We start from the raw sequence: 24,106 nt of genomic DNA on the forward strand, positions 1-24,106 counted from the left end.
CACACACACACACACACACACACACACACACACACACACACACACACACACACACACACACACACACGCACACACACACTCACACACACACTCACACACACACACACACACACACACGCATACGCACACACACACACGCACATACACACGCACACACACACACGCACATACACACGCACACACACACACACACACGCGCGCGCACACACACACACACACCACACACACACGCACGCACGCACACACGCACGCACACACGCACACACACACAAACACACACACACACAAACACACACACACACACACACACACGCACACACACGCACGCACACACGCACACACACGCACGCACACACGCACACGCACACACACACACACAAACACACACACACACACACACACACACACACGTAGGACTTTCAAAGAGACCTGGACACCTGGTCCAGCAACTGGCTTCTCGAATTTGGCCCCTCCAAATTCAAAGTCATGAAGATCGGGAACGGGCAAATAAGACGCAGACGGAGTATAGGCTAGGTGGCCAAAGACTGCAAACCTCGCTCAAGAAGAAAGATCTTGGGGTGAGTATAACAGGGAGCACGTCTCCCGAAGCACACATCAACTAGATAACCGCTGCAGCATATGAGCGCCTGGCAAACCTGAGATTACCATTCCGATACCTAAGTGAGGAATCTTTCAAGACACTGTACACCGTGTACGTCAGGCCCATACTGGAGTATGCAGCTCTAGTTTGGAACCCACACTGGGTCAAGCACGTCAAAAAATTAGAGAAAGTCCAAAGATTTGCGACAAGGTTAGTTCCAAAGCTAAGGGGAATGTCCTACGAAGAATTAAGGGAAATCGGCCTGACGACACTGGAGGACAGGAAGGTTAGGGGAAACATGATAACGACATACAAAATACTACGTGGAATAGACAAGGTGGACAGAGACAGGATGTTCCAGAGATGGGACACAGAAACAAGGGGTCACACTTGGAAGTTGAAGACTCAGATGAGTCAGAGGGATGTTAAGAAGTATTTCTTCATTCATAGAGTAGTCAGGAAGTGGAATAACCTAGCAAGTGAGGTAGTGGAGGCAGAACCATACATAGCTTAAAGATGAGGTATGATAAAGCTCATGGAGCAGGGAGAGAGAGGACCTAGTAGCACTCAGTGCAGAGGCGGGGCCAGGAGCTGAGTCTCGACCCCTGCAACCACAACTACGTGAGTACAATTAGGTAAGTACACACACACACATACACACACACAAAAAAAAAGCCAGGAGCTGTGAATCTATCCTTACATCCACATATACTAGGTGAGTGTATACACATACACACATGAGGACACAGAAGTTAATGACACATGTTACGAAGTATTTATTAAGCCTGGGGGTGATCAGGACGTTAATGTGACCTGGAGAGGAAAAAAATGTCGGAGGAAAGCTCCATACACAGCATTAGGAATAGATACGACTGAGACCAGGGGGCAAGGAGGACGTTAACATAGCCAGTTGTACGTCAGGAGGCAAGCCAGGAACTGGGACTCGAACCCTGTAGTTACAAATAGATGAGTATACACTCAAATATGCATAAATTTTCTCTCTCTCTCCTTCAGTAAAAGGGAGGAGAAAGGAATCAATGTATAGCGATAACAGTAATTTTTGCTTTCCCATTAAAGTGGCCTTTATCGCTTGTGCATGTATGTGGCTCTGTGTCGAGTGCTGCACCTCTTACACTCTTAGGATTCTTAAATCCATCATGTATTGGGTGGGAGGGAGGCTGAGGGGAGAGAAAGAAGAGTAAAGAGGTGGTGACGGTGCTAGTATTGGTGGGGGGTCAACAGTAGTGGTGGTGTTGGTCTACAGCAGTGGTGGTGATGGCAATGGTCGACAGTAGTGGTGGAAGTCAGCAGTAGTGGTGGGGGTCAGCAGTAGTGGTGGAGGTCAACAGTAGTAGTGGAAGTCAACAGTAGTGGTGGGGTCAATAATAATGGTTGGAGTCAACAGTAGCAGTAGTGGTCAACAGTAGCGGTAGTAGTCAACAGTAGTGGTGAGGGTCAACTGTAGTTGTGAGGGTCAACAGTAGAGGTGGTGGTCAACAGTAGTTTTTGTGGTCAACAGTAGGGGTTGTAGTCAACAGTAGTGGTGGTGATGAACAATAGTGGTGGTCACCAGTAGTGGTGGTGGTCAGCAGTAGTGGTGGTGGTCACCAGTAGTGGTGGGAGTCAACAGTAGTGGTGGGGTCAATAATAGTGGTTGGAGTCAACAGTAGCGGTGGTAGTCAACAGTAGTAATAGTGATAAACAGTAGTTGTGAGGGTCAACAGTAGAGGTAGTGGTCAACAGTAGAGGTGGTGGTCAACAGCAGAGGTGGTGGTCAACAGCAGAGGTGGTGGTCAACAGTAGAAGTGGTGGTCAACAGTAGTGGTTGTGGTCAAGAGTAGAGGTGGTGGTCAACAGTAGTGGCGAGGGTCAACAGTAGTGGTGGTGGTCAATAGTAGCGATGGTGGGCAGCAGTAGTGATAGTGATAAACAGTAGTGGTGAGGGTCAACAGTAGCGGTGATTGTCAAAAGTATTGGTGGTGGTCAACAGTAGAGGTGGTGGTCAACAGTAGAGGTGGTGGTCAACAGTAGTGGTTGTGGTCAGCAGTACTGGTTGTTGACCACAACCAGTACTGGTGATCAACAGTAGTGGGGAGGGTCAACAGTAGTGGTGGGGATCAACAGTAGTGATGGGAGTCAACAGTAGTGGTGGTGATCAACAGTAGTGGTAGGAGTCAACAGTAGTGGTGGAGTTGGAACTGTCATGGCGGAGACAAGAGTTCTTCCCAAAAGAGAGGCATATATAGGCGTATCAAAAGAGGGGATGGGCAGTTAAGAAATCAATATATTCAATTAAAGAGAGAAATAAAGAAAGGAATAAGAAAATCAAAAAGGGATTATGAGGCTAAGGTCGCAAGGGATTCAAAGACTAACCCAAAAGGGTTCTTTCAGGTATACAGAAGTAAGATTAGGGACAAGATTGGCCCACTTAAGAGTGGCTCTGGTCAGATCACTGACATTGATAAGGATATGTTGAAATTCTCAATAACTACTTTCTCTCAGTTTTCACCCTGGAAAATACTAGCGATATTCCTGAAATAATAGATTATGTAGAACAGGATGATAATAAACTATGCACAATTGCGGTAACTAGTGACATGGTCCTCAGACAAATAGAGAAACTAAAACCTAACAAATCCCCAGGTCCTGATGAACTGTTTGCAAGGGTGTTAAAGGAATGTAAAGAGGAACTTAGCATATCTTTGGCTAATCTTTTTAACATATCACTACAAACTGGCATAGTGCCTGATAAGTGGAAACTGGCAAATGTAATACCTATTTACAAGGCAGGTGACAGGTCCTTGGCTTCGAACTATAGACCAATAAGCATTACCTCCATAGTGGGAAAATTTATGGAATCAATAATTGCCGAAGCAGTTCGTAGCCATCTTGATAGGCACAGATTGATTAATGACTCTCAACACGGTTTTACAAAGGAGCGTTTCTGTCTTACGAATTTACTAACTTTTTTCACTAAGGTGTTTGAGGAGGTAGATCATGGTAATGAATATGATATTGTGTATATGGACTTCAGTAAGGCTTTCCACACCAGAGGCTATTGAGGAAACTTAAGACACACGGAATAGGAAGAGAATTTTTTTCCTGGGTAGAGGCGTGGCTGACAAATAGGCAGCAGAGAGTTTGCATAGATGGGGATAAATCAGAATGGGGGCACGTCACAAGCGGTGTTCCTCAGGGGTCAGTGTTGGGCCCGTTGTTGTTCACAATTTACATAAACGACATAGATGAGGAAATAAATAGCGACATGAGCAAATTTGCTGATGACACCAAAATAGGCCGTCCAATTCATTCTAATGAGGACACTAGAGCACTCCAGGATGATTTGAATAGACTGATGCAATGGTCGGAGAAGTGGCAGATGCAGTTTAATATTGACAAATGCAAAGTTCTAAATGTTGGACAGGTAAATAACCATGCCACATATAAACTAAATAATGTAGATATTAATACTACTGATTGCGAAAAGGATTTAGGAGTTCTGGTTAGCAGTAATCTGAAACCAAGACAACAGTGCATTAGTATTTGCAATAAAGCTAACAGAATTCTTGGCTTCATGTCTAGAAGTATAAATAATAGAAGTCCTTGGTTAGGCCTCATTTAGACTATGCTGCACAGTTCTGGTCACCGTATTACAGAATGGATATAAATGCTCTGGAAAACGTACAGAGGAGGATGACAAAGATGATCCCATGTATCAGAAATCTTCCCTATGAGGATAGACTGAAGGCCCTGAATCTGCACTCTCTCGAAAGGCGTAGAATTAGGGGGGATATGATCGAGGTGTATAAATGGAAAACAGGAATAAATAAAGGGGATACCTGGTTACCTGGAGGTTATTCCGGGGATCAACGCCCCCGCGGCCCGGTCCATGACCAGGCCTCCCGATGGATCAGGGCCTGATCAACTAGGCTGTTACTGCTGGCCGCACGCAGTCCAACGTACGAGCCACAGCCCGGCTGATCCGGCACTAACTTTAGGTATCTGTCCAGCTCTCTCTTGAAGGCAGCTAGGGGTTTATTGGCAATTCCCCTAATGCTTGATGGGAGGCTGTTGAACAGTTTTGGGCCCCGGACACTTTTTTATTATTTTTTTTTATTATCACACTGGCCGATTCCCACCAAGGCAGGGTGGCCCGAAAAAGAAAAACTTTCACCATCATTCACTCCATCACTGTCTTGCCAGAAGGGTGCTTTACACTACAGTTTTTAAACTGCAACATTAACACCCCTCCTTCAGAGTGCAGGCACTGTACTTCCCATCTCCAGGACTCAAGTCCGGCCTGCCGGTTTCCCTGAACCCCTTCATAAATGTTACTTTGCTCACACTCCAACAGCACGTCAAGTATTAAAAACCATTTGTCTCCATTCACTCCTATCAAACACGCTCACGCATGCCTGCTGGAAGTCCAAGCCCCTCGCACACAAAACCTCCTTTACCCCCTCTCTCCAACCTTTCCTAGGCCGACCCCTACCCCGCCTTCCTTCCACTACAGACTGATACACTCTTGAAGTCATTCTGTTTCGCTCCATTCTCTCTACATGTCCGAACCACCTCAACAACCCTTCCTCAGCCCTCTGGACAACAGTTTTGGTAATCCCGCACCTCCTCCTAACTTCCAAACTACGAATTCTCTGCATTATATTCACATCACACATTGCCCTCAGACATGACATCTCCACTGCCTCCAGCCTTCTCCTCGCTGCAACATTCATCACCCATGCTTCACACCCATATAAGAGCGTTGGTAAAACTATACTCTCATACATTCCCCTCTTTGCCTCCAAGGACAAAGTTCTTTGTCTCCACAGACTCCTAAGTGCACCACTCACTCTTTTCCCCTCATCAATTCTATGATTCACCTCATCTTTCATAGACCCATCCGCTGACACGTCCACTCCCAAATATCTGAATACATTCACCTCCTCCATACTCTCTCCCTCCAATCTGATATTCAATCTTTCATCACCTAATCTTTTTGTTATCCTCATAACCTTACTCTTTCCTGTATTCACCTTTAATTTTCTTCTTTTGCATACCCTACCAAATTCATCCACCAATCTCTGCAACTTCTCTTCAGAATCTCCCAAGAGCACAGTGTCATCAGCAAAGAGCAGCTGTGACAACTCCCACTTTGTGTGTGATTCTTTATCTTTTAACTCCACGCCTCTTGCCAAGACCATCGCATTTACTTCTCTTACAACCCCATCTATAGCGTGCTGAAAATTTCTAGCCAAGACAGGACTCGCAGCAATGGTTTCAAGTTGGAAAAATTCAGATTTAGGAAGGATATAGGAAAGCACTGGTGTGGTAATAGAGTTGTGGATGAGTGGTCATTGGGCTAATCCGGGGAAGGCATTGGGCTAATCCGGGTGGGGGGGGGATATGGACCTACTCCGCATGGGTCAGTAGGCCTGTTGCAGTGTTCCTTCTTTCTTATGTTCTTATATTCTTATTATTTCCTCATTATCTCTTTTCCCTGACACTTCTTATATTTTACTTTTCATTGTTGCTTATTTATATAAGCAACACAACACAGGCTTCAACAGCTTCCCGATATTAACTTGGGTTTTCTATTCTGGTAACCCCTGATAAGAGTGAGATGAAGTGTATAGGCAAGCCTCCTACATACACCTGCTGCCCCTGCTCACCTTGCAGAAAGTAGGTACCTAAGCAAGAAATTTTTACCTGCAAGCTCAACTGTGTAAAAAAAAGGTTTGTGAGAACTTGTCACAGAAGTTCAGTGCTGATCACTGTACATTAACAGTGAACTGTTGTGATCTCGTGTAATAAGTTCACTGCTGATCACTGTAATCTTATGGGAAACTGTTATGCTGGGAGATTAATTTGTTCGAATTCTCATAACCTTAAAGACACAAGTTCAATCTCTAGGAGGAGAGTCTCCATACACCAGCTCCCCCTGCTCACCTTGCGTAAAGTAGGTCGGTACCTTGGTGGAGCTGACTGTTGTGGGTTGCACCCTAGGGGACAGAAGGAACCCAGTGCAGTTCAGAGATTTTTTTTTTAGATTTTGTCACCGAAGTGGCCAGTATATTGTGCACCTCATGTGGATGCACAAAAGGCCTAGGAACTAAGCCCTAAAAGGGGTTAACAGGAGTACATCTGGATTTATATCTACAGTTCATTTATCTGTTACAGGCAAATTTCGGAAATTTCCTTAATAAAAACATAAGAACGAAGGAACACTGCAGCAGGCCTACTGGCCCATGCGAGGCAGGTCCAAGTCTCCTACCGGCTTAAGCCAGTGCACCCAACCTAGTCAGGTCAGGTCACATTGACTTAAGGGAGGAACACGGCAACCGACCTGGTAGCACAAGCTATCAGGTCCAACTCACACCTACCCACATCCACTCATGTATTTATCCAACCTATTTTTAAAGCTACACAACGTTCTGGCCTCTATAACTGTACCTGGGAGTTTGTTCCACTCATCCACAACTCTATTACCAAACCAGTACTTTCCTATATCCTTCCTGAATCTGAATTTTTCCAACTTAAAACCATTGCTGCGAGTCCTGTCTAGGCTAGATATTTTCAGCACGCTATTTACATCCCCTTTATTTATTCCTGTCTTCCATTTATACACCTCAATCATATCCCCCCTAATTCTACGTCTTTCTAGAGAGTGCAGATTCAGGGCCCTTAGTCTATCCTCATAGGGAAGGTTTCTGATACATGGGATCAACTTTGTCATCCTCCTTTGTACATTTTCCAGAGCATTTATATCCATTCTGTAATACGGTGACTAAAACTGTGCAGCATAATCTAAATGAGGCCTTATTTTCATCCACACTGCTTGGAAAGTCTCAAGCAGAAGGAGATGACCACCTCAAAAGTTCCTGATCAGCCGGGTTGTGGTGCGTACGTTGGCCTACAGGCACTAACAGCTTGATCGGGTCAGGGGACCGGGCCGCGGAGGCGGGGATCCCCGGAAGCGACTCCATGCAGGTAGGCCTCTGTGACGAGGCTGACATGTGTACACCTTCCTGGTGTCGGGGAGAGGCAGGCACCCTGATGGATGGGTGGTCGGGAGAGTGGTGGGTCGGGTGGGTGTTTGGTCGGGTGGTCGAGGCAAGGGACTACAATATTTACTGGCCATCTCAGGACAGGAAATTAATGGGGCGGAGGTGGAAGCTGGGCCGCTGGTTCTTACCAGGATATTACTTGCTTGGCTTTATGTGGGTGTGGGGGAGGTGGGAGCGTGTGGGGTGTGGGGGAGTTGGGAGACTGCGGGTGTGTGGGAAGTTTAGGAGGAACCGGTGGAGCGTGTGGGATAGTTTAAATACGTTTACCTTACGGCTATTCCGGGGGTCAACGCCCCCACGACCCGTTCCCAGAGCAGGTCTCCCGGTAGCTGGCCTGAGTGAATAAACTGTCGGTGAGGGTCGTACTCGGTCCAGCTTATGCATTACAGCCCGGCTCATCAGGAACAGATATGAGAAAGCTGTTAAGTTCCCTCTGTGAAACAACCAGAGGTTTGTTGGGAATTTCCCTTGTGCAAGAATGGAGGTTGTTGAAAAGTCGAGGACCTCTCACACTTGTCGAGTTCTCTCTTAGTGAACTAATGACATCTACGCTTTTTATTGGGGGTATTCTGCACCGTCTGCCCAGTCTCTTGTTTCAAATTATGTGATTTCGGTGTGTAGGTATGGGACCGTCCCTCCAGGATTTTCCATATGTAGATTATGATGTATTTTTCTTTTTTACATTTCAAGGAGTACGGTTCAAGGGACTTCAAACATTCTCAATTGTTCAGGTGTTTGACTTAATGTATACCGGCAATGAAGATTCTTTGTACGTTGTCTAGTTCTGTAATCTCTCCTGCCATGAAGGAGCAAGGGATGTTTCATTTCTCTTTCTTCAGTATAAATCTGTCAGTCCAGATTTCTGGGTTAGCCTTTGATATGTGGAATATCTCGAATATCTTCCTTGTAAGATACAGGAGAACAGCAGTGACTGGCTCTCAGGTTTCCAAGTGTTGCTTCTAACCTTCGCACATTGGTTCTATCAAGGGACTGTGATGAATACACCAGTGGGAGCTGACCTCTAGCCAGAAGTTAAGGGGTGTGGAGGCCTTTTTTAAGCTCATAGGAAGTAGTTGTGTGGGGACTCTGGGAGTCGAACTCTGGCCGGGTGTAGAGCTTGAGACTCTGAGGACTTTAGTGGGGAGCCCTGGCCGGGTGCAGAGCTGGAGGCTCTGGCGAGGAGATAGCAGGGCCCCTTGTGTGAGATCTTGGAACCTATCTACCCGGAGGGTGTTCTGGGGGTCAACGCCCCTGCGATATAGTCCCTGACCACGCCTCCCGGTGGATCAGGGCCTGATGAACCTATGTTCATCACCGGAGTAATTATGTAAACTCACAAATAACCCGCACCGAAACGTTCCAGTCCCGGTATTGTGCCTTTTTTTGTTACCGATGATGTAAGTTCATATTCGATTTTGTCAGTTTAATTATATTCCGCTGGCTCAATATTCTTTCTCTTTAGCCAAGTGTATAAGTATTAATAACTTGTAATGGAATGGGATGATGTATTAACTTTCCCCGTCCTTAATCTGTAACACTGTATACGACTGATTTATGAGTAAAAGTTTAAACGTAAGTAAAGGCCACAGTAGTGTGTAGTGAGGAAAGGTGGTGGTCTCATGGGCTCGTGTCATTACCCAGTACTTGTATATTAATGGTAAGAAGGCTTCCATCTTCTTCCCCGTTATATGGCAAGCCCAAATTGTTGTATATGTTTAAAAACATGATAAGTTACAGAGATAAGGAAGGTACAGGGTTATGGTAAGAGAGGGAAAGAGCGAAATGTTCCTAGGGATGCCAAGCCAGTGACGATCCTCTCTAAGTTACTTGTTCTCTCTAGGCTGGAATATTGCTATACACTAACATCCCAATTCAAGGTAGGTCAAACTGAAGATCTAGAAAATGTACAGAGAACCTTTACTTCACATATAAGTTCCGTCAAACACCTTAATTACTGGGAACGTTTGAAGTCATTTGACCTGTACTCACTGGAGCGAATTACACCTCGAAAATCTTAGAGCGACTGGTCCCAGATCGGCACACAGAAATCACTCTCTACGAAGCAAAAGCCTGGGCAGACGGTGCAGTATACCGCAATGAAAAGTAGGGGCACCAATAGTACACTAAGAGAAAACACAGTTAGTGTTCGGGGCCCAAGAGCCATAAGAGGAATTGCCAATAGACCCCTGGCTGCCTTCAAAAGGGAGCTGGACAGATACCTAAAGTCAGTACGCTATCAGCCGGTCTGTGGTTCGTACGTTGAACTACGTGCGGCCAACAGTAACAGCCTGGTTGATCAGGCCCTGATAAACCGGGAGGCCTGGTTAAGAACTGGGCCGCGGGGGCGTTGACTCCCGAAACATCTTCCAGGTAGGTTGGTAGCCATGAATCTAGGTACAAGTAGATAGTTTTCATCAGATAGCTTCGGCGCTCTCTCTCTCTCTCTCTCTCTCTCTCTCTCTCTCTCTCTCTCTCTCTCTCTCTCTCTCTCTCTCTCTCTCTCTCTCTCTCTCTCTCTCTCTCTATCTATCTATCTCTCTCTCTCTCTCTCTCTCTCTCTCTCTCTCTCTCTCTCTCTCTCTCTCTCTCTCTCTCTCAGGCTCTTCTCCCTGCGACTAGGTATGGTTGGGTCCTACAAACGACCACCGAAGTGTATTGATCACATGGGAGAACGCGATCCGCTGGCCACAGCTTTGTTGTGTGGTGGTAGTTTGTGGTGCTGTTGGTGATTTATACTGGCGTAGTGGTGATGATTTAAACTGGTGCAGTAGTAGTGGCTTACGGTAGTGGTGTTTTCATGATGGTGTGTGTTGTTGATGTAGTGGTTCTCCCCAATCATTCATTCGTCCCTCTCGTATCCTCCCCTTCTTAATGCTCCTCACTACACCATTTACCGCCCCACTGAACTGAAGGAGCACGGAGATTATCCCCTCTCCTTCGTTCCCCTCTTTTCTTTGCACACAAGTTGCCCACTTTTCTCATACCACGATTTTTCCCTCACCCTCCATGATTTTCTCCTCTCCCACACCAGGGCTTTCCTTTCTCCCACATCAGGAATTTTCCCTTCCCCAAGATTTGCTACTCTCCAATACATCTTCCCCTGAGTCTTCCTGAGTAGTTCCAGGCTTCAGACGTCACAAGGCTGCACCTTAATGCGAGGCTCCAATGGAGTCTTATCTCCGCCCGTAGGTTTTCACAGCAGGGAAGGAAACCTCATGCAGCCCACAGCCTCACACATTCCAAGACCTACACAGATTTGAATGTTTAAGTGCGCTTTTACTCAATACACGAGAGACATTGTTATGATGCAAACTGCCCGGCGTTCCACCTGAAGGGAACGAGACCCAAGAAGACACAGCTAAAGATAAAAATTACAATTATACAGAGAGCAGAAGAGAGAAATATATCATAATCTACACTTGGAAAATCCTGGAAGGAATGGTCCCAAATCTGCACACAGAAATCACTCCCTACGAAAGTAAAAGACTGGGCAGGCGATGCAAAATACCCCCAATTAAAAGTAGGGGCGCCATTGGTACACTAAGAGAAAACACCATAAGTGTCCGGGGCCCAAGACTGTTCAACAGCCTCCCACAGAGCATAAGGGGAATTATCAATAAACCCCTGACTGCCTTCAAGGGAGAGCTGGACAGATACTTAAAATCAGTGCCGGATTAGCCGGGCTGTGGCTCGTACGTTGGACTGCGTGCGGCCAGCAGTAACAGCCTGGTTGATCAGTCCCTGATCCACCGGGAGGCCTGGTCGTGGACCGGGCCGCGGGGGCGTTGTTCCTCGGAATAACCTCCAGGTAGACTCCAGGAAGGAAACGGAAAAGACTGGCAAGAAATGTTAAGAGTATACCATCACTTAGCAATCATCCTGGACCGGAAACAAAGTCAGTGACCGGCTCTCCGGATCCACAGATATTAAAATAATCAGACAAGCCTTCAGCACAACAGACAACATAACATTATTTGCCTCTGCGAGCATTCAAGTAAGCATGAGTAACATTTATGTAACAACGAGTAATATTTAAGTAACATTCGAGTGCCTACCTGAAGTCTACGTGAAGGGAGTTCCTGGGCTCAACGCCCCCGAGGCCCGGTACATGACCAGGCTTCACCGTGGATCATGGCCTGATCAACCATACTGTTACTGCTGACCACACGCAATCCAACGTACGAGCCACAGCCCAGCTGGTTAAATACTGATTTTAGGTATTCGTCCAGTTCCCAAGACAGCCAGGGGTCTATTGGTACTCCCCCCTTACGTACGATGGGAGGCAATGGAACAACCTTGGGCCCCTGACACTTATTGTGTTTTCTCCCAGCGTACTTACGGCGCCCCTGCTTTTCATTGGGGGGGGGGATATGTTTCACCGTCTTTCGTGTCCTTTGCATTCATAGGGAGTGATTTATGTGTGCAGATTTGGGACCAGTCTCTCAAGAATATTCCAGGTGTGAGATACCTCTGCTGAAAAGCAGGGATCTCTTCAACACCTTTCTTTCACACCCATACCTGGAGGTTATTCCGGGGATCAACGCCCCCGCGGCCCGGTCCATGACCAGGCCTCCCATATCTGTTTATAAGAGGGAACTACTCAACAGGTTCTTCAGATCAGTTCCTAATCAGCCGGGTTGTGGTGTATAAATTGGGCTAGAGGCGACAAGCACCAAGAATCTGACCGACTAAGCCAGTAACCAGGAGACCTGGTCTGGGACCGGGACGCAGGGACGATAACCTCCGGAAGCACGTCACATACTTATCGCAGGTGTATCACACGGGTGTGCCATAACTCAGCAACATAGATGTGTCACACATGTACCAGACAGATAGGTATGCCACACAGGTGTTACATAAGTGTACCCTGTAGGGAAAATTTACTGGGCATCATGACAGTAAATATACCCAATCATCGCAGCATATAATACCCCTCATCATGGGAATAAATATATCCCAATCATAATAGTAAATATATCCCCTCATCATGGCAGTAAATATACTCACATAATGGGAGTAAATATACTCACATCATGGTAGTTAATATACCCCATATATGGCAGCGAATATACTCCATCATAAGAGTAAATATACCCCTATCATGGCACTAAATATACTGACATAATGGGAGTAAATACCGTAATAGTGGACACTGCAGTGATGAAACTAACTATGGAAGGAAAGAGGGTAAAGCGGAAAGAAGAAAGGAAGGAGAGGAAAGAAAAAGAGGAAAGAAGTTAATAAAAACAGTAATCAATGTTTCTCACGACCTTCCTCCCCAGACCACTTCTCCCGAGACCACTTCTTCCCACAACACTTCTCCTCAGGCCACTTCTGAGACTACTACTCTTCAGACTACTACTTTCCAGACTACTTCTCCCGAGACTACTCCCCAGACAAAGATGTTTATATAGCAACAGAACTTTCCCCTCACTCTTTCCTTTACCAATCCTCCGCTTGGTGTAAGGGAAGAAGGAACGACGGGGAGTGAGTGAGGGACGTAGGGGGTTAGGGAGAGAAGTATCATTGTCTTCAAGCACTGACCCCCCCCTCTGTCTTCAAGCTCTGACCCCACCCCCTCTACCCTCGAGCCATTGTTGTTGAGGGAAGGACAATCCCCTCATCACTCACCCCCACTACCCTCCCATCCTCTCTTACAAACTCACTCCCTCTCGATCCCCCCCCCTTATCTCTCAAGGTTGGGGGTATTCCAGGCGTCGTCGCTCCCCGCGGCGCGGTCCATGACGTGGCCTCCCAGTTGATCAGGGCCTGGTTAACTCAGGCTGTTACTGCTGGTCGCATGCAATCCATCATGTGAGCCACAGACCAGCTGATCAAGCGCTGACTTTAGGTACATGTAAAACCATCTGGGATGTGGTTCGTCCGTTGGATTTCGTGCGTCCAGCAGTATCACCCTGGTTGATCAGGCTCTGATCCACCGCGAGGCCTGCTCAAGGACTGGGCCGCTGGGGCGTTGACCCCCTGAACACCCTCCAGGTAGGTAGTAGTTCTAGGTAGCAGGTAGTTCCAGGTAGCAGGTAGTTCCCTCTTGAAGAGAGCCAGGGGTCTATTGTTAATTTCCGTTATGTATGACGGGAGGTTGTTGAAGAGTCTTTGGCCCTTGACACTTATTGTGCTATCTCTTAGCGTAATCACGGCACCCCTACTTTTCAATGGGGGATGTTGCGCCGCCTGCTGAGTCCTTTGCCTGGCTTCCCTTGTTTTGAAGGTTCTCATTATCCATCTACCATTTTCCTCACAGATGTGATAATGATATTGTTATGATCTTTGAAAGAGAGATACTCTAACGTTATCACACTTAAGTCCTTCACATTAGTTTTCCGCTATACTGTGTGATTAGAATTTGTTATATACTCCAATCTAGCTTTTATTTCCTCAAGTTTTCCACAGCAGGGTAACCGAAATTTGTCCTCATTAAACTTCCTGTTGTTTTCTGTGGCCCAGAAAGAGAGAGATAGATAGATAGAGAGAGAGAGAGAGAGAGAGAGAGAGAGAGAGAGAGAGAGACCCCTAACATCACATTCATTTCCGTTGTAACAAAATACAAAGAACACGTGTGTGTGTGTGTGTGTGTGTGTGTGTGTGTGTGTGTGTGCGTGTGTGTGTGTGTGTGTGTGTGTGTGTGTGTGTGTGTGTGTGTGTGTGTGATGCAAATATTTAATCACCCAATCACGTGGCAGCACCTCAGTGCCTAAAAGCATGCAGACATGATTAAGAAGTCCAGTTGTTGTTCAGACTGAACATCAGAATGGGGAAGAAATATAAGTGACTTTGACCGTGGAATGATTGTGGTTTGAGTATCTCAGAAAGTGCTGATCTCTTGGAATTTTCACGCTCATCAGTCTCTAGAATTTACAAACAATGGTGTCAGAAAACAAAACATCTGGTGAGCGGCAGTTTTGTGGGCGAAAACGCCTTGTTAATGAGAGAGGTCTGAGAGAATGGCCAGACTGGTTCAAGCTGACAGGAAGGTAACAGTAGATCAAGTAACCACACGTTACAACAGTGGTATGCAGAAGAGCATCTCTGAATGGACAACACGTCGAACCCTGAAGTGCATGGGCTGCAGCAGCAGAAGACCACACAGGGTTCCACTTCTGCCACCAAACAACAAGAAACTGAGACTACAGTGGGCTCTGGGTCACCAAAACTGGACAGTTGAAAACTGAAAAAAAGTCCTATTTTCTGATGAATCGCAATTCCTGTTATGACATGCAGATAGGGTCAGAATTTGGCGTAAACCTCTGGAATGTAGTGGAACGAGAAATTCGCAGCAAGAATGTGCAGCGTACAAATCTGCAGCAACTGGGTGATGCTGTCATGTCGTCACAGACCAGGATCTCTAAGGAATGTTTCCAGCACCTTGTCGAATCCATGACACGAAGAATTCAGGCTGTTTTGGGGGTAAAGGGAAGCCCTACCCTGTACTATAAAAGTGTACCTGATAAAGTGGCCAGTGAATGTGTATATATATATTTGGAAGATACTGCCTCCAGTTCTAAATGATGACCTTCAGCCTCATCTTCAGTGAATCTTTAAACAACACGTAACCCTCATGTCTGAAATCACCAAAATACTCTCCTCATTCAATATAAAAAACATGAGTGACATGAGAGAGCAACTCGTGAACGCTTGCTGTTGGATACCATGACGCTGCCAGCACTGTACACAACATTAACAGTATACCAAGATACACTTATTACAGTAACGTTATTCCTTCGGAAAGTGATGAGAGGTGATGGTGGGGAGGATGTAATGGTTGTGGTGTGGTCAAATGAAGCTTGGCGGCGTGTTTGTGATGCGGCTGTTAGACTGTAGTGTGTGTTATGGTAGTGTATGTGGTGTGCACTGTGGTGCTTAGTGTGGTGTGGCCTTTATTGTGGTATGTACTGTACTGTGGTGTGTGCCGTGGTGTGTAGTTTGTACAGTGATGTGTACTGTGGTGTGTAGTTTGTACAGTGATGTGTACTGTGGTGTGTAGTTTGTACAGTGATGTATACTGTGGTTTGTACTGAGTGTAGTGTGATGTGTGCCGCGGCATGTACTATCGTGTGTTCTGTGGTGTGCCGTGGTGTGTACTGTGGTATGTACCGTGGTGTGTACTGTAGTGTGTGCCGTGGTGTGTACTGTGGCGTGTGCCGTGGCATGTACTATCGTGTGTTCTGTAGTGTGTACTGTACAGTGTGGTGTGTGTCGTGGTGTGTACTGTGACGGTGTGTGGGGTGTGCCGTGGTGTGTGCTGGTATAGCGTGGTGGTGATACTTGATGTAGTGATATACTTGGTGTAGGGACATACCTGGTGTAGTGACACCTGGTACTGAAGATGAATCATGGGATTAGCAATGAGCTGCAGGAGACAGAAGAAGGAAAAAATGGGGGAAAGGACAGAAAGAAAGGGTGAGTTGTGGAGGAGGGCAGAGAGAGGAAAAGGAATGGGACAAGGAGGAGGTGGTGTGATAATAATTATGGAGATTTTGAAAGTAATGAGTAGACGACGGGAACAGACTAAACAGACTAGAACTGGGGAAGGAAGGGGTGTAGACTGGAGAGGGAGTAAGGGATGGAGGTTAAAGCTAGAAGAAGATAAGCAGACAGGGAAGATAAAGGAGGTAGGGAAAGTGAATAAAGTAACTGGAAAAGATAGAAGATGAAAGTGGGTAGGTAGATAAAGAGAGTGGATGAAGAAGGTATGTAGGTAGGTGTAGACTGAAGGTAGTCAGGTAGGGAAATAAAGGAAGGCAAACAGGGAGATGAAAGTAGGTAGGTAGGCAGTTAGGAAGAGGGAAGTAGAAGGCAGGCAGCTAGGTAGGAAAGTAGACGAGAGCAGGGAAAGGTGGAGGTAGATGTAGGTAGGCAGGTAGATACAAGTAGGCAGTTAGGGAGAGGGGTAGGTAGATGAAGGCAGGTAGGCAAATGAAAGTAGGCATGTAGGTAGGGAGGCAGGTAGGTAGATGAAGGTAGGTAGGTAGGCAAATAGGGTAGACCAAGTTAGACAGGTACTCACGTGTGTTGTCGTCGCGATGAAGCAGGTGTTTAGAACTGAGTAGTGACAGTGGATGGTTGGCAGGTCCCACCAGTGAACCCGTGAACCCGGACAGCAGACCTGTACGTAAAAAAGAGGCACCGATCAGTCATACTCAGTACATGGGAGCACCAGGGAAGTGCGTGAGGGGGACAGGGAAGTACATGAAATAGCATCAGGAAAACCTGGCTGAATGTGGTTTGGGAATATAAGGAAATACGTGGAGTACATGAGACAACAACAGCTACATTCTTGTACTCTGTAATTATGTTGAGAGAGAGAGAGAGAGAGAGAGAGAGAAAGAGAGAGAGAGAAAGAGAGAGAGAGAGAGAGGGGGGGGAGGGGGGTGAGACACAGTCAGAGCAAAAATACTCAAGATATCAAGACAAGAGGGGAGAGACAAGAACAGGCGGAGAACATTGTGAAGTATTTGAAGAGGATGATGAGAGGAAAAGAGTAGGAGAGGAGGAGGAGGAGGAATAAGGTGGGAAGTGTCAACAATAAGTTAGAGAGGGACCCAGGAACATATAATTCCCCTGGGTCTGTAAATTATCACAATGCTATATACTCGAGGCTACACGAGGACTGCTGCTTCGGAGGACTTCACAGGGAGACACAATAGGCCTACTTGATTGCTTAAACATATGCGTTTCACTAGTTCCTGCTAGTTAATCCTCAGTCTTACCCATGAAAAGTGCCAGCCTAAAGCCAGCTTCGTAAGTAGACCTCTGGAAGTAAGTCACAAGTAGAAGTAACCAGGAAACAGTCCAAGTGGAAAGTATTGGAACTTACCTGATTCGCTAGTGGACAGAAAAGGACTAGCTTGACTCACTAGTGGACAGAGGATTAACCTGATTGACTGGTGGACAGAAGGCTAACCTGATTCACCAGAGGGCAGAGGACTGGCCTGATTCACCAGAGGGCAGAGGACAAGCCTGATTCACTAGTGGAGAGTAAAAGGACTAATAACCTTACCATGATTTTTCTCGACGGGTAGAAATACACTACTGGATGACTCTGATGAGGTTGGTAGAGAGGGCTGAGGAACTTGCTGCTGAGGAGGGTGGTAGAGAGGACTGAGGAACTTGCTGCTGAGGAGGGTGGTAGAGAGGACTGAGGAACTTGCTGCTGAGGGTGGTAGAAAGGGCTGAGGAACTTACTTGCTTCTGAATAGGGTGGTAGAGAGGGATGAGGAACTTGCTGCTGAGGAGGGTGGTAGAGCGGGCTGAGGAACTTACTTGCTACTGAGGAGGGTGGTAGAGAGGGCTGAGGGACTTACTTGCTGCTGAGGAGGGTGGTAGAGAAGGCTGAGGAACTTACTTGCTGCTGAGGAGGGTGGTAGAGAGGGCTGAGGAACTTGCTGATGAGGAGGGTGGTAGAGAGAGCTGAGGAACTTACTTGCTGCTGAGGAGGGTGGCAGAGAGGGCTGAGGAACTTGCTGCTGAGGAGGGTGGTAGAGAGGGCTGAGGAACTTTCTTGCTGCCGAGGAGGGTGGCAGAGAGGGCTGAGGAACTTACCTGCTGCTGAGACGGTTGGCAGAGAGGGCTGAGGAACTTGCTGCTGAGGAGGGTGGTAGAGAGGGCTGATGAACTTATTTGCTGCTGAGAAGGGTGGTAGAGAGGGCTGAGGGATTTACTTGCTGCTGAGGAGGGTGGCAGAGATGGCTGAAGAGCTTTCTTGCTGCTGAGGAAGGTGGTAGAGAGGGCTGAGGAACTTACTTGCTGCTGAGAAGGGTGGTAGAGAGGGCTGAGGAACTTACTTGCTGCTGAGAAGGGTGGTAGAGAGGGCTGAGGAACTTACTTGCTGCTGAGGAGGGTGGTAGAGAGGGCAGGCCGGGCAGGGCTGGGTGAGGTCCCAGGGGTATAGGTGGAGCATGACCAGCGTGGGGCAGGGCCGCCTGCTGCGCCTGCATCTGTTGCTGAAATGTAGAGAACCCAGCCTATGCCTCACTCAGTGGTTCTGAAGCTGTGTGGTGATAGTGTGGTGGTAGTGTAGTGTGGTGATAGTGTAATGTGGTGGTAGTGTAGTGTGGTGGTAATGTGGTGTGGTGGTAGTGTAGTGTGGTGGTAATGTAGTGTGGTGGCAGTGTAGTGTGGTGGTAGTGTAATTTGGTGGTAATGTGGTGTGGTGGTAATGTAGTGTGGTGGCAGTATGGTGTAGTGTGGTGTGGTCATAGTTTAATGTGGTGGTAGTGTAGTGTGGTGAGGTGGTAGTGTGGTGTGGTGCTAGTGAATTGTGATGGTAGTGTAGTGCGGTGTGGTGGTAGTGTGATATGTTGGTAGTGTGATGTGGTAGTGTAGTGGTAGTGTGGTGGTAGTGTTGTGTGGTGGTAGGGTAGTGTGGTGTGGTGGTAATGTGGTGTGGTGGTAGTGTTATGTGGTGGTAGTGTTGTGTGGTGGTAGTGTTGTGTGGTGGTAGTCTAGTGTGGTATTAGTGTGCTGTGGTGGTAGGGTAGTGTGGTGTGGCAGTAGTGTAGCGTGGTGGTAGTGTAGTATAGTGGTAGTGTGGTGTGATGGTAGTGTAGTGTGGTGGTAATGTGGTGTAGTGTGGTGGTAGTGTAGTGGTAGTGTGGCGTGGTGGTAGGGTAGCGTGGTGTGGTGGCAGTGTAGTGTAGTGTGATGGTAGTGTGGTGTGGTGGTAGTGTAGCGTAGTGTGGTGGTAGTGTAGTGTGGGGGGAGGGTAGTGTGGTGGTAGTGTAATGTGGTGTGGTGGTAGGGTAGTGTGGTGGTAGTGTAGTGTGGTGTGGTGGGAGTGTAGTGTAGTGTGGTGGTAGTGTAGTGTGACGTGGTGGTAGTGAAGTGTGGTGGTAGGGTAGTGTGGTGTAGTGTAGTGTGGTGGTAGTGTAGTTTGATGTGGTGGTAGTGTAGTGTGGTGTGGTGGTAGGGTAGTGTGGTGGTAGTGTAGTGTGGTGGAAGTGCAGTGTGGTGTGGTGGTAGGGTAGTGTGGTGGTAGTGTAGTGTGGTGTGGTGGTAGGGTAGTGTGGTGGTAGGGTAGTGTGGTGGTAGTGTAGTGTGGTGTGGTGGTAGGGTAGTGTGGTGGTAGTGTAGTGTGTTGTGGTGGTAGGGTAGTGTGGTGGTAGTGTAGTGTGTTGTGGTGGTAGGGTAGTGTGGTGGTAGTGTAGTGTGGTGTGGTAGGGTAGTGTGGTGGTAGTAGTCTAGTGGTAGTGTAGAGACAGTTTAGTGTGGTGGTAGTGTAGTGTATGGTGGTAGCGGTAGCGTGTTCTGGTGATAGTGTGGTGGTTTAATAGTGTGGTCAGTGATTTGGGTGAGTGTACCGCAGTGATAGTGTGGTGGTGGCATGTAGTGTGGTGTATTGGTTAGCGGTTGTGGTCGTGATAGTACTGATGATAATGGTGGTGCTGATAATCTCACTGTAGTGGTGCGATGGTGAGGGTAGTGTTGTGGCGATGATGATGGCGGGTGATGGTGAAGGTGGTGGTGGTGGTGGTGATAATGTCGGAACCACAACCATCTGCCACAAATAACGAGGATAGTGCAGCACAACACCATCCAAGGAAAGATAGTGAGGGGGTTACAACGTAGTAGCGAGGATAGTGACGAGCAAGAAGTGAAAATAGCACACCATAACAGCTGTCAGTGTTGTGAGGAGAGTGAGACGGCCGAGTGATGACAACACACAAGTTGTGTTATAAAACCAGTAATAAGTCAACGACGATAACACCATTACTGCCTTGTAGTAACGCCAGTTATAACACCATTACCACCTTGTAACAACACCATTGCCACCTTATAATAACACCAGTCATAATACCATTACCAACTTGTAATAAGAGCAGCAACAACGGCGAAATTGTCACATGAAGAGGAAGCAGCAGCCTCCACAAGGGATCAGCCTCTGGTACGGAGCTACACACTTTGTAACGCAAGTATAAGCGTCAAATCCTTTCAAGAAGAGTAATCCTGGACAGTGATCCAGGGTAGTGGTCATGAGCAGTGATCCAGGGCAGTGGTCCTGAGCAGTGATCCAGGGCAGTGGTCCAAAGCAGTGATCCAGGGCAGTGGCCCTGAGCAGTGATCCTGGTTGGTCTGGCACTCGGCGGAGGCACTGGTCCAGTAGTATTTCTAGTAGTATTTCCGGTATCTGCTGGTAGCAGGCTGAAGAGTCTTGAACAACGGATGTTGACACAGTGTTACATTATTGTGCCCACGGCGCCCCTGCTTTTCAATTGGTTTAGTGTGCATATTTGGAACCTGATCCTCTAATACCTGTTTATATAATAAGGTATACCTCTAATACCTGTGTATATAATAAGGTATACCTCTCTCTTCGCTCTATGGAGCACATTCCAAACTAGGCGGTGTATTTTGTATGTATATATTAGCCAAGATATCCCATGTCTATCTCTTTATGCATACATATGTTGAAAATTCATAATAAGTGAATGTAATAAAGCAATAGAAAGATAGTTTCCAAGTCAGGATCTGGAGCTCCCAAGACAGGGGCGAAACCTAGTCACAACAAAAGCTTTTTTTATTTACTATTGTCCGCCGTACGTCGTTCGGATGATGAACTTTAAAGTTATAATGGCGTTGATTTACTTATTGCAACGTTGATCAGCGTTTAAATAACTGCCTGCATCATCCATGACCACGTCGACACGCCCACGCTATTTTATCCTTCAATGCCTACGCTCACGCCCAAAAGGCCACTGATACTGAGGTTTACTCAAAATTGTTACTAAATAGCCCGGCCTGCGCCCTCCCTCGCTCTCCAAGGATAAACTTTTTAACCTAAACCAGTCGAGGGTTTATAAACCGTGATGATGTACAACCCCCCACCTACTCCACCCCCAGTCCTCCCCTGGAAAACCCCACGCCAAGGGGGGAGGGGAAAAGGGAGAATCCACCCTACCTTCAAGGCATGGCTAGCCAGCACATAGCTGTGTGTATTGAGCCAGCCCACAACTGGGCCCACGCCCACACATGCCCCTGCTCCCACACTGCACAAGGCGCCCATGAATCAGAGTAATGGCAGTGTCAATACTCAACAACAGCAACAAGGCATTCTGGAGTGTAAATTTGCTGTGCACTTGTACCTCGGTGGCAGCCTCTTATTGTAACCTTAATAAGGTTATAGACACGCAATACTCTCATCAGGAGTGAAGTTCACCGTGTATGTATACTGCCTTCCACTCTCACTTCATTCATGCCCTAAGATTCTCACACACACACACACACACACACACACACACACACACACACACACACACACACACACACACACACACACACACACACACACACACACACATTCACCGCTGCAAGCTGGCACAACGAGAGCAAGCAACCCAGCACAGGGCAGAGTCGTCAGCGGAATTTTAAGCAGGGGCTTTAATGCTCAGACCACGAGATACCACACTCAGCAGCTGGTCCTCCTGCCTGACACCGGCACTCCCTGCAGTGCCAGGTGCCACACTCAGCAACTGCTCCTTCTGCCTCCCACTGCAGATGTAAGTGATTCGCCAGGAGCGTACTCCCAGCAATGGTCTTCTGGAAGTGGTGAGTCGTCTCTGGCTCCCGAGGGAGTGTCGTAGCCGGGTACAATGGGTCAACAGTCTCAATACTGCCTTGGGGTGCCATTTTAAGGAGCCTTACACTGGTACTCCCTACAGCGGTTGCCCTCTCCATGTGTTTACATTCCTAGCAGTGTGAGTCCTGTATAAGATAAGGTTACCTTCCCTTTACACTCACACTCCAGCCCTCTCCACTCACCCCTACACCCTAGCCTTCCCATGCATACTTGTTGTGTGTTTGAATCAATGTATATATATGCACTGATGGTATAATCACTGCCTCTTAAACTATATCACCCCACTTTTACGTTAACACTAACGCAGAGTAGAACCACAGCACGGGTGAGGCTCGAACCTACAGCAGTCACTTGTGTCATTATGATTTCGCGAGTCAGAGTTGAAATATCCACTCCCATATATCACTACATATGTGCAGGTGGTACTATGTGTGAGGGTAAAGAGTGTAGATGTGTGTGTACAATCATATGCATTCATATACAATTTTTATTTCTTTACAAAGGTTACAATGTGTAACTGACGTTTTATAAAATGTTAAGTACAAAGTCAGTAACATACCTGAGCATTACGTACCATATAGAGCAGCACACTGCTGATGTATCCACAGCTCTTCCATTCAAAGACAGTGGCGCTGCGGAGAGTTATCTCGGTACAAAGCCAGTCTTATCAAGCCAGTCTCACTACATTCATGTCTTGAGAGTTTAGGTGGGGGAGGGGAAGGGATCGTCCTTTCTACCCTCCCTCCGTCACGCGCACTCATTGTGCACCACGCGCTTGCACTGCCAGTGTGCACCACGCGCGTGCACTGCCAGTGTGCACCACGCGCGTGCACCGCCAGTGTGCACCACGTACACGCTTGCACACAGGCGAAGCACCTCTTAACTCAGCCAAGATGTAATGCACAAAGTTTTGTGCCCTGGAAACTTTATAACTCCGTCACCAGGACTAAACTACACCCAGAGCCAGGCAACCACCTCCACCATCTTCCATTTCTTCATTTTTCCCCTTGTTCCTCCTCTTCCCTTCTTTACTTCCTCCAACACCTCTTCCCCCTTCTTCTTCCCCTCTTCTACTTTTTTCAACTCCTCTTCCGCCTTTCACCTACTTTTCCACCTCTTTCTCTCACATTCCCTGCTTTCTTTCTCCTTATTCTCCTCTTCCCCGTGTCATTCTCCTCTTCTTTTACCGTTGTTTTTCACTGACGAAGTTACAAAAATCACCGCCCAGTTATAAAAAATAAAAAAATACATAAGTGTGCCTCAAACCGGTACATAACCGGAAGGTTACATAAAATTATGGAATACATAATGGAGACGTTTTAATATATGATCCAAAAAGGAACTCTAAGTAGACATCTTTTTTTTTTTCTTTTTTTTAAATTTCATAACAAATTTTTTTTAATATTTTCTTTTAAAGTTTTTATTCCAATTAATTTTTTAAATCCTTAAAAAAGAGTTTTTAATCTTAAAAATTGTAAACGTTTCGAAAAGATTTTTTATAATCTGATGAATTTTTTTTATTCTTGTCAAAAAATTTTAGCTTCTTAGCAAATAAGTTTTAATTCTAATTATTTATTATTTTGATCTTATTACAAAGGTTTTTAAACTCATATAAAAAGGCTCTTAATCTTATCAAAATAAAATTTAACCTTATATAAAACAAAGCTACGGTTATTTAATTATATCAAAAAGGGTAACAGTTAAAAAAAAAAAAAAAACATGGGCCTGCAATTTCTGCCGACTCCGCTGCATATTAGACGGCATTAGAGGCCACATTAGATGCCATTAGAGAAGGTGCTTAGAAAGAGCCTTAAATTTCCCTTCAACACTTGTAGTGTCATCGTGAGA

General features: G+C 46.6%; 1 protein-coding gene across 12 annotated transcripts in view; it reads right to left on the reverse strand.

Moving 5' to 3' along the window:
* LOC128692607 (transducin-like enhancer protein 4) overlaps positions 1-24,106 on the reverse strand; it is a 222,011-nt gene that overhangs the window by 96,890 nt on the left and 101,015 nt on the right. For 5 of the 12 annotated variants that reach the window (XM_070089853.1, XM_070089850.1, XM_070089854.1 and 2 more), the window contains 2 exons: positions 18,509-18,626; positions 16,691-16,789 (listed from right to left, as the gene is read on the reverse strand). The exons of 2 other annotated variants lie outside the window; for them this stretch is intronic. In XM_070089853.1, coding sequence (XP_069945954.1) covers positions 16,691-16,789; positions 18,509-18,583 — 174 coding nt within the window. In that variant the 5' untranslated portion in view covers positions 18,584-18,626. Of the gene's footprint in view, positions 1-16,690; positions 16,790-17,756; positions 17,801-18,028; positions 18,048-18,508; positions 18,648-24,106 lie in introns of those variants that run through there. 5 more of the 12 variants (XM_070089852.1, XM_070089851.1, XM_070089857.1 and 2 more) reach the window with 3 other exon arrangements.

Source organism: Cherax quadricarinatus, chromosome 30, assembly GCF_038502225.1.
Source record: "Cherax quadricarinatus isolate ZL_2023a chromosome 30, ASM3850222v1, whole genome shotgun sequence".
Classification (NCBI taxonomy): domain Eukaryota; kingdom Metazoa; phylum Arthropoda; class Malacostraca; order Decapoda; family Parastacidae; genus Cherax; species Cherax quadricarinatus.